The sequence below is a fragment of the Dendrobates tinctorius genome, unplaced genomic scaffold, assembly GCF_039654945.1.
Source record: "Dendrobates tinctorius isolate UK_male_01 unplaced genomic scaffold, ASM3965494v1 ptg000059l, whole genome shotgun sequence".
Classification (NCBI taxonomy): Eukaryota; Metazoa; Chordata; class Amphibia; order Anura; family Dendrobatidae; genus Dendrobates; species Dendrobates tinctorius.
Genome location: NW_027361727.1, coordinates 16,661,419 through 16,678,654, shown reverse-complemented (window position 1 = coordinate 16,678,654; position 17,236 = coordinate 16,661,419). Strand labels below are relative to the sequence as shown.

At 45.3% G+C, this 17,236-nt stretch overlaps 1 protein-coding gene across 1 annotated transcript; it reads left to right on the top strand.

The window, feature by feature from the left end:
- Positions 1-14,437: 14,437 nt before the first annotated feature.
- On the top strand, positions 14,438-15,376 carry LOC141092255 (olfactory receptor 1500-like). Its single transcript, XM_073578251.1, has one exon. The coding sequence runs from the start codon at positions 14,438-14,440 to the stop codon at positions 15,374-15,376; it is 939 nt and encodes a 312-aa protein (XP_073434352.1).
- Positions 15,377-17,236: the final 1,860 nt, after the last annotated feature.

The following is a 17,236-nucleotide window of genomic DNA, read 5'->3' as shown; positions in this document are numbered from 1 at the left end:
CAGGATAATGGGGAAGGATGGAGACAGGTTGTTTAGGATCATGGCAGGATGGATATGATGGAGGCAGATGGGGCAGGATCATGGGACAGATGAGGCAGGATCATGGGGCAGGATGGAGACAGATGGGGCAGGAACATGTGGCAGGATCGTGGGTCATGATGGAGACAGATGGGGCAGGGGCAGATGGGGCAGGATCATGGGGCAGATGGGGCAGGATCATGGGGAAGGATGGAGACAGATTGTGTAGGATCATGGAGCAGGATGGATATGATGGAGACAGATGGGGCAGGCTCATGGGACAGATGGGGCAGGATCATGGGACAGATGAGGCAGGATTATTGGGCAGGATGGAGACAGATGGGGAAGGATCATGTGGCAGGATCATGGGGCAGATGGGGCAGGATCATGGGACAGATGGGGCAGGATCAAGGGACAGATGGGGCACGATGGGGAGATCATATGGGGCAGGATGGAACATCACATGGGGGCAGGATAGGAGAACATATGGCTGGAGCCAGGAATGAAATATGGGGAGACAGGATGGGGATATTATTACCATAGGGGCTAATTAAAGAATATTATTACTGCAGTGATGTATTTATTTTATTTTTTGAGGATACTGCTTTAAATGGGTGGGCGGTCCAGTTACTGTGCAGAGCAACACTTTCGCCTTTTTTCTTCATCTGGTGTAGTTTAGAATTTTGGAAAAAAATAAGTAATGTGTTCTGCAAGCGGTGCTCTAGATAACTGTTATTTCCTGCAGAGACGAGTCCTGGCTGGAAGAAGTGACGGTGGTCTGTGCTGGATGAAGAGTAAAAGCAAAAATGAAGGACTTCACCTAGAGACGTCACTGGTGAGTCAGTGTGTTACCTGTACACTGACACTACACACTGTATACTATATACAATGGTCTGTGTACAATGTCACCAGTGATCACTGCAGTACCTTTACATTATACACTATATACAGAGCTCCTGTGCATAATGTCACCGTAATCACTGTATTACCTGTACACAGACACTGCATACTAAGTACAGATCTCCTGTGTATAATGGACTTATGGTGACATTAGTATTGTGTTTTTTTATTACTGATCAGTATTGTATTATTCAGTCTCTATGTGGTGGTATTATGTTGTCTGGCCATGGTGTGGCGGTATTTGTTCCTTGTATGTGTTATTAATTGGTCACTATGTGGGGGTAATATGTGATCTGGTCATGGTGTGGTGGTATTTGTTCCTTGTATGTGTTATTAATTGGTCACTATGTGGTGGTAATATGTGATCTGGTTATGGTGTGGTGGTATTTGTTCCTTGTATGTGGTATTATTCGGTCACTATGTGGTGGTAATATGTGGTCTGGACATGGTGCGGTGGTATTTGTCCCCTGTATGTGATATTATTTGGTCACTGTGGTGGTAATAGGTGGTCTGGACTTGGTGCGGTGGTATTTGTTCCTTGTATGTGGTATTATAGGCCACTATGTGGTGGCAATATGCTGTCTGGTCATGGTGCTGTGGTATTTGTACCCTGTATGTAATATTATTGGTCATTTTAAAAATTGAAAAATAAAAAAAAATTTACCTAAATTGTATTGGATATTTAAAAAAATGTTTTTAATAGGTTAGAGTAGAGTAGGGACCGACCAAATGAGTCTACCTTGTCGTGATGGCAGCTTAAAAAATCTTTTGACTGTGGACAGTTCGAGGGGTGGAGGCAGGGCTGGGGTGGAGCCTGGACGGAGTCTCAATGGGGCCCCGAAAATTTTGCCGGTATGGGGCCCCAAAATTCCTAGTGGCAGCCCTGGGCATCGGAGGGACTGGGCATTTGTAGGACTTTTATTATTTTTGTGAACGGGGCTAAGAACTGCCTGGCACCAATCTGTATCAGCTCATCATTCACGGATCACTCCTGTCAGTAATTCCTGTTTCCACCAATATCACGCTGACACAGCAGTGTGTTCTCCTCCCCTCTGCTCTCTGGTAATGCCCCTTTCATTTAAAGTAGTTCTGGATTCTCAGGGAGATCTACATCTTGCCCATAGAGCTTAACAGCTCATTTACATATTAAGTAAAACATGGATTTCTCTGGAATAAGCCATCAGATTGCATATAGCAAGGTATCATTTTATGCCGCTTCCTATGACCTACATGTCCATGTACATGACTTAAGAGAGTTCATACTACTGACAGATCCCCTTTAACAACTCCACAATTCATCATATGATAAAAAAATGCTGCCTACTACCCTCCCAGACCAGCACCGTGACCCCCACATGACATATTTGTTGTATGATTGCTGTAGTCAATCAGTGGCCACTGCAGTTAGATGAAGGAAGGAGTATGCCTTTTTTTCTCCATGATGGAGTGAGAAGCAGTTAACAAGGCATTTTTAGTAGTCAACAACCCCTTTACCAGCATTCACAGATACGCTTTACTGCAGTCACATGGACAATAATAGGAACCTGTGCTCTGAAGATCACTTATTGACTTCTATGATGGTGTGTAATGGACTTGCTCTATGATCTGTGCAGAGGTCATTGTGCAGGGAAAGGAGGAGATAAGATGCCTGCAATCCTTTATTGTCAGTGGTTTGATTCTCTGTCCCAGGAAAAAAATTATGAGAAATTCATGATTCAGTGATGTTTCCCTTTAAAGTGGATTTCAAGATAGACAATATACAGTAGTTTCTGAATATCCTGAAAATACAAAAATACACTGTAAGGATTCCACCCTTCAGTGCTGAGCTGTCTGTGTAGTGATTGACAGCTCAGTTGTCCAGTCTAGTGCCGCGGTGTTCTGAACTGTCTGTGTTTTTATTGACAGCTCGGCAGTCCATTCTGAGACTGTGAGGTGCTGAGCTCTCATCAGGTGCTCCCGATTCCCTTGATTGCTCAACTATTTAACTGAGCTGGAAGTCCCAGATAGCTGCCAGCCGTAGTTTCAACTACAAGTGTGGTTGGTTTACTCTGTACTTTGTATTTTGCTGGCTTATGTATCACTGCCTGACTTTGGACCTTGTTCTGACCATGCATCTGTTTAACCCCTTTGCTCTGATCCGTTATCCTCCCAGTATTTTGACCTCGGACCGTTACCTAACTACGACTTTGTCTCTTCCCTCTGTTTAAGACATATCCTCCTGGCTTTAGACCTCAGACTCCTCGATTATCCTGACTCATGACTTGTCCTTGAGAAGTGACTCAGCGCCACATATACTTTACATAATACCTTTTGAAATATGCTATATCACATCGCCCTGTTTTCTGTTACTTTATGCGCTTAGAATGCCCTTGAAAGTATCATATTTTAGGAATTAAAAAATGTCCAACACAAGTGAAATAACCAATCCCCATCGGGCTGCTTCCCTTCATTTTGGTTGTACATATATTGAGCCAAAGTAACAAAAATATTTTTTCGGCAGCATTTTGTCCATTTCCCAAATGTGACCTATTGGTCAGTTTCTCTGTGAATACAAATAATTAATTAGTTGCTTTGTTGATCCAGGTCTCTATATAAATTGGTAATTAAAATAATGTCTAAAAGTGAATCCTTATTGTTTTCTCACAATTAATCTCCCTGGGGCTGTCATACATGCTTTCCAGACATTGATAGAAACAAGCAAACAATCATCTCCCGAGCGTAGAAAGTATATAAAAGCACAATGTAGTAAAAGCTAATAATGAGCAAAGTACCGAGCATGTGTGCACAGCAGATCATCATCTTGACTTGCGATTTGGAAATTGAAGAAGAGAGAAAAGTGATATATATGTATATGATAAACGCCTATTATTACACATATTGGTAAGTGATAAATTATAATTTTCTTTCACAATACATGTATCTATAAGGGCAAGAATCTCAGATACTGAGTATTAATACTTCCTATCAGTAACTATGATGATTTTCACTTTATAAACTATGAAGATTACAGTTTCTTTATAAACATCAGCCCAGGGCTTATAATGTAAGATTGTAGTTATATACTTTTAGTGGCATAAGTAACCAAGGAGCCCAATAGCAAAACTTGGAATTGTGCCCTATTCCACCAGGACCACAATCAGCAGAAATTTGAAAACAAGAAACAATTAACTTTGACTTGTTTTTAAGCTGCTAATAGGAAGAAGCAGTGGCGTAGCAACTGTTTGTGGCGCCCGGGGAGGTCAAAAAATTTGCCGCCCCTTTGGTCGTTGATAATCCGGAAGCATCCGAAGAGCCCACACTACACTCAAAGATCTAATTTTTAGTCTGCTACTAACTCTGCTGTTATTATTTCTAGACTTTCATCTTCTTGCAGTTCTCTATATATATGTATGTATTACCTTGATGATGCTGGATGAAGACCTATAGCTTTTTTAATAATAATTTTTAATAATGTCACAGACCTTACATATTGGATTATATAGAGCCCTGTTTTTTATTACGTACCGCCCTGTCTTGTTGGCTGTATAATGCAATGATGGCTGATGGAGCATGGGAAAGCTTCCTTTCTAATGGAGGAGCTGATGGACTGGTAGTTTGGTCACCGGCTCCTCGATCAGCAGTCATTTTATATCTAAAAAGAGAGGGGACCATGTAATAAAAGAGGGCGCTGTAAATAACAAAATTAACAAGAATACACTATGTAAGAGACAGCACTGTACATAACAGCACAGGAAGCTATATAATAAGGGACGGCATCATATATAACTAGAGAGGATGGTACGTAATAAGGGATGGTGTTATACATAATAAAAGAGGAAACTATGTAACTAAGGATGGTGTTATACAGAATTAGTGAGTACACTATATACTAAGGGACTGTGTTAGACATAGTGAGTACACTATATACTAAGGGACTGTGTTAGACATAGTGAGTACACTATATACTAAGGGACTGTGTTAGAATAATAAACGATAATGTCTTCCTCCACCTCCCCCTGTTCCTAAGGCCATTATAAGTCCCCCTTCCTCCCATCCCAATCCCCCACACCCCTCATTGTCCGCCTCCCCTCACATCCCATTATTGTCCTCTCCCCCACCTCCATCATTTTCTTCTCCCCCACCACTATCTTTGCTTTCTCCCCACCACTCCCATCATTGCCCATTCCACCACCTCCATCATTTCCTCCTCCTCCACCACCCCCATTTAGTGCCCTTTCCACCACCACCATCATTGCATTCTCCCCCACCACCCCATCATCATTTGTTTTTCCCCACCACCCCATCATTGCCCTCTCCATCACTCCCATCATTGCCTTCTCCCAATCACCCCCACCCTTGCCTTCTCCCCATCATTGCCTTCTCCTTCACCCCATCACCGCCTTCTCCCCATCACTCCCATCATTGCCTGCTCCATCACCCCATCATTGTCTTCTCCCCATCACTCCCATCATTGCCTGCTCCATCACCCCATCATTGTCTTCTCCCCATCACTCCCATCATCGCCTTCTCCATCACCCCATCACTGCCTTCTCCTCATCACCCCCATCATTGCCTGCTCCATCACTCCCATCATTGCCTTCTCCTTCACCCCATCACTGCCTTCTCCCCATCACTCCCATCATTGCCTGCTCCATCACCCCATCATTGTCTTCTCACCGTCACTCCCATCACTGTCTTCTCCATCACCCCATCACTGCCTTCTCCCCATCACTCCCATCATTGCCTGTTCCATCACCCCATCACTCCCATCATTGTCTGCTCCATCACCCCCATCATTGCCTGCTCCATCACTCCCATCATTGCCTTCTCTGCATCACCCCCATCATGGCCTTCTCCCATTACCCCCTCATGGCCTTCTCCCATCACCCCAGGCATTATGGCCTTCTCTCCCCATCACGGTCTTCTCATGTCCCCATCTCCTCCAGGGCCAGGCTAACCTACACGCACACAGACACACACACAGACACACATACACACACAGACAGACATACACACACACACAGACATACATACACACACACACACAGACATACACACAGACATACACAAACAGACATACACACATACATATACATACACACACAGACATACATACACACACACACACAGACATACACACAGACATACACAAACAGACATACACACATACATATACATACACACAGACATACATACACACAGACACCACCTCTCTCCTCTCACCTGTCCGCAGCATCGCCCGCGCTTCCTCGCTCACACAGCAGCGGCTGCTGAATGATGACGTCATTCAGCGGTGCTTCTCTGTGTCAAACAGGAAGCGCAGCCTCCGGGCAGGAAGCAGGACGGACCCTTGCAGCTCCGCTCCTGCTATTCCCGCTTGCAGGCAGCGGAGCTGCTGTGATTGCTCCCTGCCCGCCGCTGCACTGCACTGTGCCTCACTGCCTCCGCGCTTCTCCCACAGAGAGGAATTGCTGCTGCTGCCGCGCCGCCACCACACATGTGCCGCCTGGGGCGGACCGCCCCCCCACGCTACACCACTGGGAAGAAGTACCCTGCAGTATATAACCTGTTCAGTAATTTCAGGTTTTTACCCTCACTCATGCCTTTTTAGTTTTTAATGGTTGTTCAGGTTGGAACTAAGATTGCCACCAGCATCTATGTATATATTTTTTCCCTTAAGCACTCCTTCTGAGGTCATACAATTGTCTATTTCTAATTGCTGTTTTCTCGCTATTATCCAGCTACATAAAGAGCACTTATAAGAGGTTGTTTTTTTTTCTACAACTACCTACTTTAGATTTCCCTCTTCTTTATGAGTGTTCCAAGCGCACACTAATATGACAGGTGTCTTGTGACAGGTGTCTAAGGCCGGTTTCACATTAGCGCATTTTCAGCGCGCGCACGGCCGGGGGTAGCTCCGCCCCCGATCCGGCTCTCTGCCCGGCGTGCCCGCCCTTTCCTTGTAGCGCCGCCTCCTAGCGGACAGCGGCGCCTGCGATCGGCGCACCCTATCTTTAGCATAGGGTGCGCCGATCGTGCGCAGGCCGTGCGCTAGTTGCGCTTTGACCTGCGCTGCGCACTTTTGACGGTGCGCCGTGCGCGCCAAAATCAAACTTTTCGGATTTTGGCGCGCACAGCGCACCGTCAAAAGTGCGCAGCGCAGGTCAAAGCGCAACTAGCGCACGGCCTGCGCACGATCGGCGCACCCTATGCTAAAGATAGGGTGCGCCGATCGCAGGCGCCGCTGTCCGCTAGGAGGCGGCGCTACAAGGAAGGGGCGGGCCCGCCGGGCAGAGAGCCGGATCGGGGGCGGAGCTACCCCCGGCCGTGCGCGCGCTGAAAATGCGCTAATGTGAAACCGGCCTTAGTGTTTGCTGCTGGAATTACAAGCACCACTGAATCTCCATTTGTATTATGTCTTATACTAAACTTCCCAATGTGGGAGGCACTGTTTCTTGAACGTTACAAACAATTTAACTGTCTATCTATATCTAAAGTTATGCTACCTAATTTAAAGTGCTATGGAAGCAAATTCACTATCAGCTTTAGTAACACATATCTTTTCTGTTATCTTTCACATTTTCTACTCTCTTCTTTTCCTTTTGTCTTAGGAGTGACAACCGTTATTGCCTGATTCGTCATCTGCATATGTTTATTCAATTCTCACATCTTTATTCAAACATTGTAAAACATTCACTGTATTTCTCTCTCAATTAAACCCTATGAAATCTGTCATTAATACTTTCACTCCACACTATCACTTTCTAGTTTCTTATTCAAAAATACTAAGCATTATCAATAAGTGCAAAGAGTAGACATTGGACCAGCCATCATGTCTGGAAATGTCCCTATAATGAGGTAGTCCTTGCTCCAAGGGCAGGTTCCTATGTAAAACCAAGAGAAAGCACCTAAAGAGGTGCAAACTACAGTATGTACATTAGCAGTTCTGGATCACTCAGCGTCCATGATCTCCACAGTTCAAGTGTAAAGGCTGCCAATCAAACTGGGCAACAACTGGGAAGAAAACAAGAAAACAACAACATGATAACCAAAAAAAAATAGAAACAAGAGCAAAGGTGCAAATACCCTCCTGGGTAACAAAAGTTAGTTTAAATCAACATTAGGGCTAGTTATCCCCTCCTGGGGTTCCGGAAGCTGGTTGCTTGGACTTCTTCCAGGGGAGATGCTCTGGGTGTCTAGATGGGTTGAGGAATCACTGATCTTCAGTAGGAATTCTGGAAACAGCTGCTGCCTGAGGTACAGCTGGGGTAGTCATTAGTACCAAGGGACGCTGGATTGGTACAGACGTAGCTTGGTTTATGACGTGGGTACCAACACAGTTTTGGTGATCACGGTGGGAGGTACCAAGGAAGCACAGGCCCTTTCCTTCTTAAAGGTGGTGAGGAAATCCTCTGGTATCCGGCGGACATTTAAAGCGTACCAGCCACAGAGCCCTTCATGCCGTGTGAAGGTCACATATTCCCCCGGTTGTAGGTCTCGAGCAGGGTGTCCTTTCCGGAGATGAGACTCCACATCTCTCCGGCTAAAGAACAGGTCGGAGATCCATGTCGGGTCTGCGATGAAACCGAACCCCCGCTCGTGGTTCACATTAAGGACCTGGCCCCATCCTGCCGAGTCCCGGGACCCATAGTGACCAGCACTGGCTTTCTCCTTGCGGTCCAGATCAGGGCCCAGCACAGCCAACCTCCGCTGTTCTCTTTCCCGCTGCTCAGCTGCCAGCTGGCGGAGGGTCTCCTGGCATCAGGCTCTCATTTCCTCCTCCTCTTCCGGGACCGGCCCCTGCCCACTGTGGACCACGGCACTACTGTCAGGGGTTCAGGTGTTTCCCCCTGGGGACAGATATCCCGGTCCCAAACCAAGTCTAGCACCACCTGTCCGGCCGCTGTAGCCAGCGGGCACCCAGTGGCTTCCCTAACTTCAGGGCCGACGGGCATACCTGGTGCTTCCCGGCGGTGTTGCGGTTCCGGTGCAGGCCTGAGACGGTGGGCCGCTGCAGGGGTATCCACAGGGATAGTGGGTCAAGATGCCGGCAGCGGTAGAGCAGATGGCGGCTCCGGGTCCGCGGGGGTCTCCGGTGGGACCTGCGTGGCCACGCTAGGTTGAAGCGGGACCTCCGCTTCCTCCTCTTCAGCTCCCAATGCTTCACACAGCGGCAGTGGTAACGGAGAGATTGCAGTGGATGCTGCCGGTGGTATTGCAGCGGTCGCAGGCTCTACAGGGTTTGCCTGGGGAAGATCCGGTGCAGCGATGGTGGGTACCGGTAACTGGGGTACCTCCAGGGCGGGCTGCCACTTCTTCCGTCAGAGCGCCTCCTGCTTCAGCCGCAGTTTGTGAGTCAACCGGGCAATCTCCTCCTCCAGCTGTTGACAGTTCATCCTGGAAGCCGGGTCGGAGCCTTCAGCCATTGCGCCGGGGAGATTCAGCTCAACCTCCTTGCGCTCCGCAGGCCTCCTCCCTTCTCCTTCCAATATGGCGTTCTTCCCGCCTCGGCTCTTTTCCCGCCACTGGCTTCCGCTCCTCCTTCTGGGGGCGGCGTCTTTTTCCTACTCCTCCATACCAGGCCAGTATACGAACCCCTCGGGGGGTGGGCCATGTTGTTGTCGCATAGAAGTTCAGACAGGGGAAGCCCAGGACAGTTCGCGGTCTTTTCTTAGGACCACCCATGTCGTCACGCCCTTCTTCAACGCGCCAGCGGCCATTTTTAGCATTCATTTTACAGTCTATCAAATTAGGTCTTCTGCACATTTTCCAAAAGATTTGAGTCCTAGGCACACAGAACCCGATGGCATCGGGTCTCGTCATCCTGTTCGTGATGCCAAGTTGGAGCGCCCTCACTCACCAGGGCTGTGGGGTACTCGGTACCGGGCCGGTTGATCTTCTCAAAGGGGGGTTGTCACGGCAGCAGTGACCCGGTCCGTGGCCCTGGGGCTCCATTACAAAAGGGGTTGTTTCAGAGTGCTTAAGGTGGTGAAAGTTTATAAGTGATTCGTGACGCCACCTGTGGTGTTCGGCAATAGAGATGTAAGCAGACGCTGCAGACAGATCCTCTGGGACAGATGGTGTGGTGCAGCAGTGATGTTATAGCCCTCCACAGGCAGGGCTGTAGTCCCAGGGCAGTGTAGGTGAAGTGACACTTAGATGGTGTAGTGTCAAGCGCAAGGGAAGTGGCAGTGCTGGGCAGGTTGGCGCAGGAATGGAGTGGAGGACACCAGGGCATGTAGTTACAAAGCTTTACTCACAGTCTGTTGTACAAACAGGTGCCTGCTTCCGTGCCGTGTCCTCCGGGTCAGGGACTCAGTCAACCTTCAGGCCAGATGGAATACTCCTTTCCAACACTCCGCCAACATATGCCTTTTCTGAGCGTCTCTTCTTATAGCGCCTTTGAGTGAAGTACTCCTAGTACTGAGTTACACTGGAGTTCCTCCTGTCAGATGTTCCTATGAACTCTACTTGTTCGGCAGACAGCTGTAGCCTGCTTCGGGGACTCCTTGCTACTAAGTCCCGGCTCACTAATATGTTGCTGTTGTGCCCCCAAGTCTTGTGTGGGAATAAAGTGGTCACTACTTTATTCCTCTGGTGTCTGCTGCAGGACCATTAGTATCCATACAACCTTGGGGACCGGACCCCGGCCTAGCGCTTAGAACTTGAAAAGGGTTCTCCTCTAACCCTGGTCCTTGTTCTCTTATTCTCCTCACGTTCCGTGCTAATCCTTCCCAATGGAGAATCAAGCTTCCTTTCTCTGTCTCTTTCCTGTGCCAGCAGACCCAGATCATTGTGGTCTGCTGCAGCACTTCCTTCTTCCATCCCTCTCCCGGGGATCTTCTCTTTCTCACACTCTGTCCTTCTACATCCTCACTCATTGACTGAATGAATAGACTGACTCACTGACTCAACTCTTCCCGCTCTCTTGTGCGAACTAAACTCCACCCACCTCACAGCACGTTTCGTGTTCCAAGCAGGGAGCCACCAAGGGGTGCTTTGCTACACTCCAAGCAGGGAGCCGCCGAAGGTGCTTTGCTACACTACTTTGTGGGGCCTCAGGGGCACCACATACACAGTGATGTCACAGTACAGGGATAATGTACACAATGATGTCACAGTACAAAGTTGTTAAACAGTGATATTATCGTACAATGATAATACATACGACAAGAAAACTTAGAAAAAAAGTAAGAAGCGAAACTGTGAAAAGAAGAAAAAGGCAAAGAAAATAATTAAGCCATTAAAAAGGTTGATAACAATGAGATATACCCTGTTTATGTTGCAAATTTTGCTAATCTATAGTCTACATATGCACACGTTTTCTTTTGTAAAGTGTTCATAGCTGCTTAAAATGCAAATTTCCGATCCTATTTTAAAAAGTATGGCAGAAAATGCATGCCAAGGAATAATATATGTCTGCCTCTGTCTCCTCATTGACTTTCAGTATTATGCATACATTTTTTAGCTTTAGACTGGAGTCAGACACAGCGTATAAAAATACGGACCGTACTTTACGGTCGTAATACGCAGAAATGTTCCCTGAACAGTGATCTGTATGTCATCCATTGTCAAGGTGTGGCCGCGTATTTTGCGCATCTAAGCATCCGTGTGACATCCGTATTGTATCCGTATGCCGAGATTTTCTTGCTGGCTTGCAAAATGGACATATAATGGAGCCCAATGACAGGTTAAAACCCAAACGAAAGAATAGATATATACACATTGAATATATACAGTGCCTTGCAAAAGTATTTGGCCGCCTGGAACTTTTCAACCTTTTCCCACATATCATGCATCAAACATAAAGATACCAAATGTAAATTTTTGGTGAAGCATCAACAACGAGTGGGACACAATTGTAAAGTTGATCGAAATTTATTTTAAATTTTTGTGGAAATTCAAAAACTGAAAAGTGGGGCGTGCAATATTATTCATCCCTTTTAGCTTAATACTTTGTGGCGCCACCTTTTGCTGCGATTACAACTGCAAGTCGCTTGGGGTATGTCTCTATCAGTTTTGTACATCGAAACGTCACACGTCTGGTCCGTGTGTAATCCGTATTTTTCTCACCCCCATTGACTGGCATTGGCGTATTTTTGGAGGAATACGCTGATATACGCAGCCTGCTGCAATTGGCACAGACCGAGAAATATACGGCTGATGGGAGCTGACCCATAAAGAATCATTGGTCCGCGTGCAATGCGCAGTTTTAGCGCCTATCACTTGCCCGTATTTCTCTCTAGTTAGACGCCGGCCTTACCAATATCATCCTTTCCTTATGCAAAAAAAAAATGACGAGTTACACAATATAATACAGAAACATTGGACTTTGTTATACATTTGACAGATGTGGAAAAAAAGCAGACTTCATGTATAAGTGCCTATATATTTTTGTAGTCAAAAAGGAAAGAGGTTAGGTGCCCTCAGAGCCAAAAAATAGTTATAAAAAATTGTAATGGGTTTTGTGTTTTGCTGAAGGGGGGCAGAAAATCTGAAAAATTGACACTTGCCTTTGTGCTCTTCTTCTGCATGTTTTTCCTAATGCGAAACCTTTGTTTTCGATAGGAGCCGTTCTAAGAACATTTCCTGCATTTGTTATTTAATTTTCTGCCATTTTTCATCCTGTGGTCATAGGAGGTTTGGAACACCACCATGATGACAAGTCTGAACTCGGACCTAAATACTCATATAGACAGTGATTGTTTTTGTGTATTTGAATATGTAAAATGCACAAAATGTTATTGATCTGCTGTGAATTTTGTATCATTCATTATTGAAAAACCTATCAGCACGCCTCTGGTTCATAATAAGTGGAACCCATCTTTTTGTGAAAAAAAAAGTTAAAGATCTGACCCTCAAACATTTTCTGGAATAATCTTGATAAGCCATTCTGACTTTTCCAAGCGTGGTGCCTAAGTCCTCATTCGGAGACCCGTTTTTGTTATTTTGCATACAAGAAAACACAAACCGTTTTTCAGTAGTGTGCTGGATCCAAGATTTATCCATCTTTGGTCGGTTTTTATCATCGGTGTGTCATCCATTTTTCTTGTAAAAAAATAAAAAATTGAGGCTTCTCTTATCCATTACTTATCCTTGAGAAAGCCTCAGAATTTTTGTTGCATCGGCTTATCAAAATCCTAATTTTGCAGTGCTGGCCCTATTCTTCGGGTTCCTAATATGTAAGACACTTTTGGTGATAATCTTGGAGGCTTTGCATCAGTCTTTGTATGAAAAAGTGCTGCTATTCTTTTTTTTTAGATAGGTAGAACAAATAGGATTTTGGCTGAATATGATAATATTACACACATTTCTTGTACTTTTGTTCTGCGTATATATTAATTATGCTGTACGACTGTAGATAACTTCAGGGCCAAGTCTTCGTGACCTAGGAATAGAAGTAAGGGTGTACAAGAGTCAATGGCATATCTAGAGTCCCATGGGCCCCAGTGTAAAATTTGGACCTAGGTCATCATCGCCATGTTGGTCAAACGTATGGGCCTTTGTAATGTTCTAGATCCTATAAAGACATATGTGTTCACCCTCCATGTAATAATATCCTCCATCCTGACCCTTTTCTGAAAAAATGTCTCCACCCTGTAATAATGTCTCTCATTGTAGGCCCCTTCTTAGTATAATATCCATCATCCTGTGGCCCTTCATGTTATAATGTCCCCTGTCCTGGGTCTCTTCTTGGTGTAATGTCCACCATCATGAGTCACTTCCTGGTATAATGTCCCCATCCTATAACAATGTCTCCCATCCTGGGCCCTTTCCTAGTATAATGTTCCCTATTCTATAACAATGTCCTCCATCCTGGGCCCCTTTGTGATGTAATGTCCTTCATCCTGGCCTGCTTCCTGCTATAATGACCACCATACTTGCCTCCTTCTTAGAGTAATGTTCCCCATCCTAGAATCCTTCCCGGTATAATGACCCCCATCATGGTATAATATTCTCCATACTGGGCCCCTTCCCAGTATAATGTCCATTCTGCTGCTCTTTTCCATTCCATTAAAAACAAAAATGATTCTTCTCACCATTCTCACAATGCATGGTGTCCTCTTCTATAGCCTGCAGCTGACTTTGACGTGCCAGCCATGGATGGCGCATGTTGTCATTGCCTTGTTGCGCTCGTGACAGGCACGCCAATGTCAGCTGCCAGCCTCTGACTGGTTGGCAGGGTGTGTTGCAGTTCAAGGAGGCGGCAGATCTCTGTGCTGCAATACACTTAAACTGAATGTTCATCCTCAGGCACAAATGCAGATGAAATTGGTGCTGGCATTTGTGGACCCTCATCCTAAATGAGTCTGTCGCATTTTTTACCCTCTGTCACCTCGACTGTTACGCCACTGACAAGAGTCCACACATTCCTGAAATCCCCAACAAGTTAGTAAAGTTGAGAATTCTTGTGTTTTGATCGATGGTTTGCATTATTTATTTACTTTATGGGAAAATTGTCTCTGTCCACTCAATGTTCATCCTATAACCTCATTATTTTATGCTTCATCAGGTTGAGAAATCTTGAAGTCCACCAGTCATGTGTGAGGACAACCACACCACGGTCACTTATGTGTTACTTCTGGGGTTTCAAAACCTTCAAAGCTTCAAGATCCCGCTGTTTTTGATCTTACTATTAGTTTATATTATTATAGTAGTAGGAAATCTTCTGGTCATCCTTACAGTGCTGATTGCTAAAAATCTCAAACACCCCATGTACATATTTCTTCAAAATCTTGCCTTCTGTGATTTTCTATTTTCATCTGCCGTCGTTCCACAATTGTTGTATATTACATGGTGGGAGACGGGACAGTTAGTTATAGTGGGTTGTATTTTTCAGTTTTACATGTCCAGTTTCCTGGGGATAGTACAGACTTTCCTCTTAACCGTCATGGCCTATGACCGATATCTGGCCATTTGTGACCCTTTACGATATTCTTCTCTTCTGAGCATCAAACATTGTCACCGGCTGATCTATCTATCGTGGTCGCTTGCTTTCGTACTCGATTCTGTCGAAGTCATTTTTATTTTTCACTTGAAGTTTTGTGACACCAACATCATCGATCATTTCTTTTGCGACTTATCGCCTATACTTGAACTGGCGTCATCGGATACATTAATTATAATATGGCAAGATTTATTCTTATCCGTCATTGTAATATTGCTGCCATTTCTGTTTGTTCTAATATCCTATATATGCATCATGTTCACCATCCTCAACATACCATCGATCACGGGAAGGAAAAAAGCTTTTTCCACCTGCAGCACTCATCTGCTCCTCGTGGGCATGTACTTCGGGGCTCTGATCGCTTTATATTTAGCCCCTTCCGGGGATAATTCTCACAATGAAAACAAGTTTAAATCTCTGATAAATACGGTGCTGACTCCATTCAGCAATCCTCTATTATACAGCGTAAGGAACAAGGAGTTAGTGAGGGGCTTCAAGACATTTGTTCACAGACAGATATGGAAAAAATAAACTATTTTACCATCTTTTCGTACTGCTTTTGGTCCAAAATTGTTCAATAATTAAATTAGTAATATATAATTATAGAAATATCTCCAACCTTCTCTTACTTGTGCCACCTATTAAAGAAACCCACTGCATTAATCAACGAGAATGCACCTACCTGCAGTGGCGTAGCAACTGTTTGTGGCGCCCGGGGCGGTCGAAAAATTTGCCGCCCCTTTGGTCGTTGCTATAGCTGACTCCCAAGTGTGTATACGGGTATATAGCTTTTGTAGACTACTGCCAGGTGTGTATATAGCTTCTATAGGTGGCTCCCAGGTGAGTATATAGGGGTATATAGCATATATAGGTGTTCCCAGGGGTGTATACTTGTATATAGTTTCGATAGGTGGCTTCCAGGTGTATACAGGTGTATATAGCTTCTATATAAGGCTCACTGGTGCCCTCCATGACTTGCGTACATGACTGGCTTACAAGACTGACATAAATGATTCGTATACATGACTGGCGTAAATGACTGGCATACATGTCTGTCCTTCATGACTGTCTTTCATGATGGGCCCACATGACTGGCGTACTTCTGGCATACATGATTGTCGTACATGACTGGCTTACATGACTGGCGTACATGACTGGCGTACATGACATGACTGGCTTACATTACATGACTGGCGTACATGACTGGCGTACATGACATGACTGGCTTACATTACATGACTGGCGTACATGACTGGCGTACATGACATGACTGGCTTACATTACATGACTGGCTTACATGACATGACTGTCGTACATGACTGACGTACATGACATGACTGGCTTACATTACATGACTGGCTTACATGACATGACTGGCGTACATGACATGACTGGCTTACATGACATGACTGGCTTACATGACATGACTGGCTTACATGACTGGCTTACATGACATGACATGACTGGCGTACATGACTGGCGTACATGACATGACTGGCTTACATGACATGACTGGCGTACATGACTGGCGTACATGACATGACTGGCGTACATGACTGGCGTACATGACATGACTGGCTTACATGACATGACTGGCTTACATGACATGACTGGCTTACATGACATGACTGGCGTACATGACATGACTGGCTTACATTACATGACTGGCGTACATGACTGGCTTACATGACATGACTGGCGTACATGACTGGCGTACATGACATGACTGGCTTACATTACATGACTGGCGTACATGACTGGCTTACATGACATGACTGGCGTACATGACATGACTGGCTTACATTACATGACTGGCTTACATGACATGACTGGCTTACATGACTGGCGTACATGACATGACTGGCGTACATGATGGGCCCACATGACTGGCGTACATGACATGACTGGCGTACATGACTGGCTTACATGACATGACATGACTGGCTTACATGACTGGCGTACATGACATGACTGGCATATATGATGGCTTACATGACTGGCGAATATGACAGGCGTGCCGCCGCCACGTACGTGACTGGTGGAGGCCAGAGCAGTTGAAAAGTTGTGGCATTTTTTTAGGACGCTAATATCTGCTCTTGATGGAGGCGTTTGTATCCAGAACTGACTACAGTCTACATTACAGCTGGAGTAGTAGAAGACACCAATCTCCAACGATGCTGAAGTTGGTTTCTTATTCGTTCAGTTTCTTATTCGGCTATTTTTTATTTTCTGTTTTTTTCAGGTTTTTCAATAAAAATAAAACATTCTAAGTATATAATAATATGCAATCATGTGTCCTTTTGTGAATACACTTAAAAACAGATAAAAAAAATTAGAAGGCTGGCACAAAAATGGGCATCAAAGTGGGCACTGAGGTATGGTATTGAAGGG

What these genes read in the sequence shown, in the direction of transcription:
- LOC141092255 (XM_073578251.1), top strand. Translation starts at nt 14,438, where the DNA reads ATGTGTGAGGACAACCACACCACGGTCACTTATGTGTTACTTCTGGGG.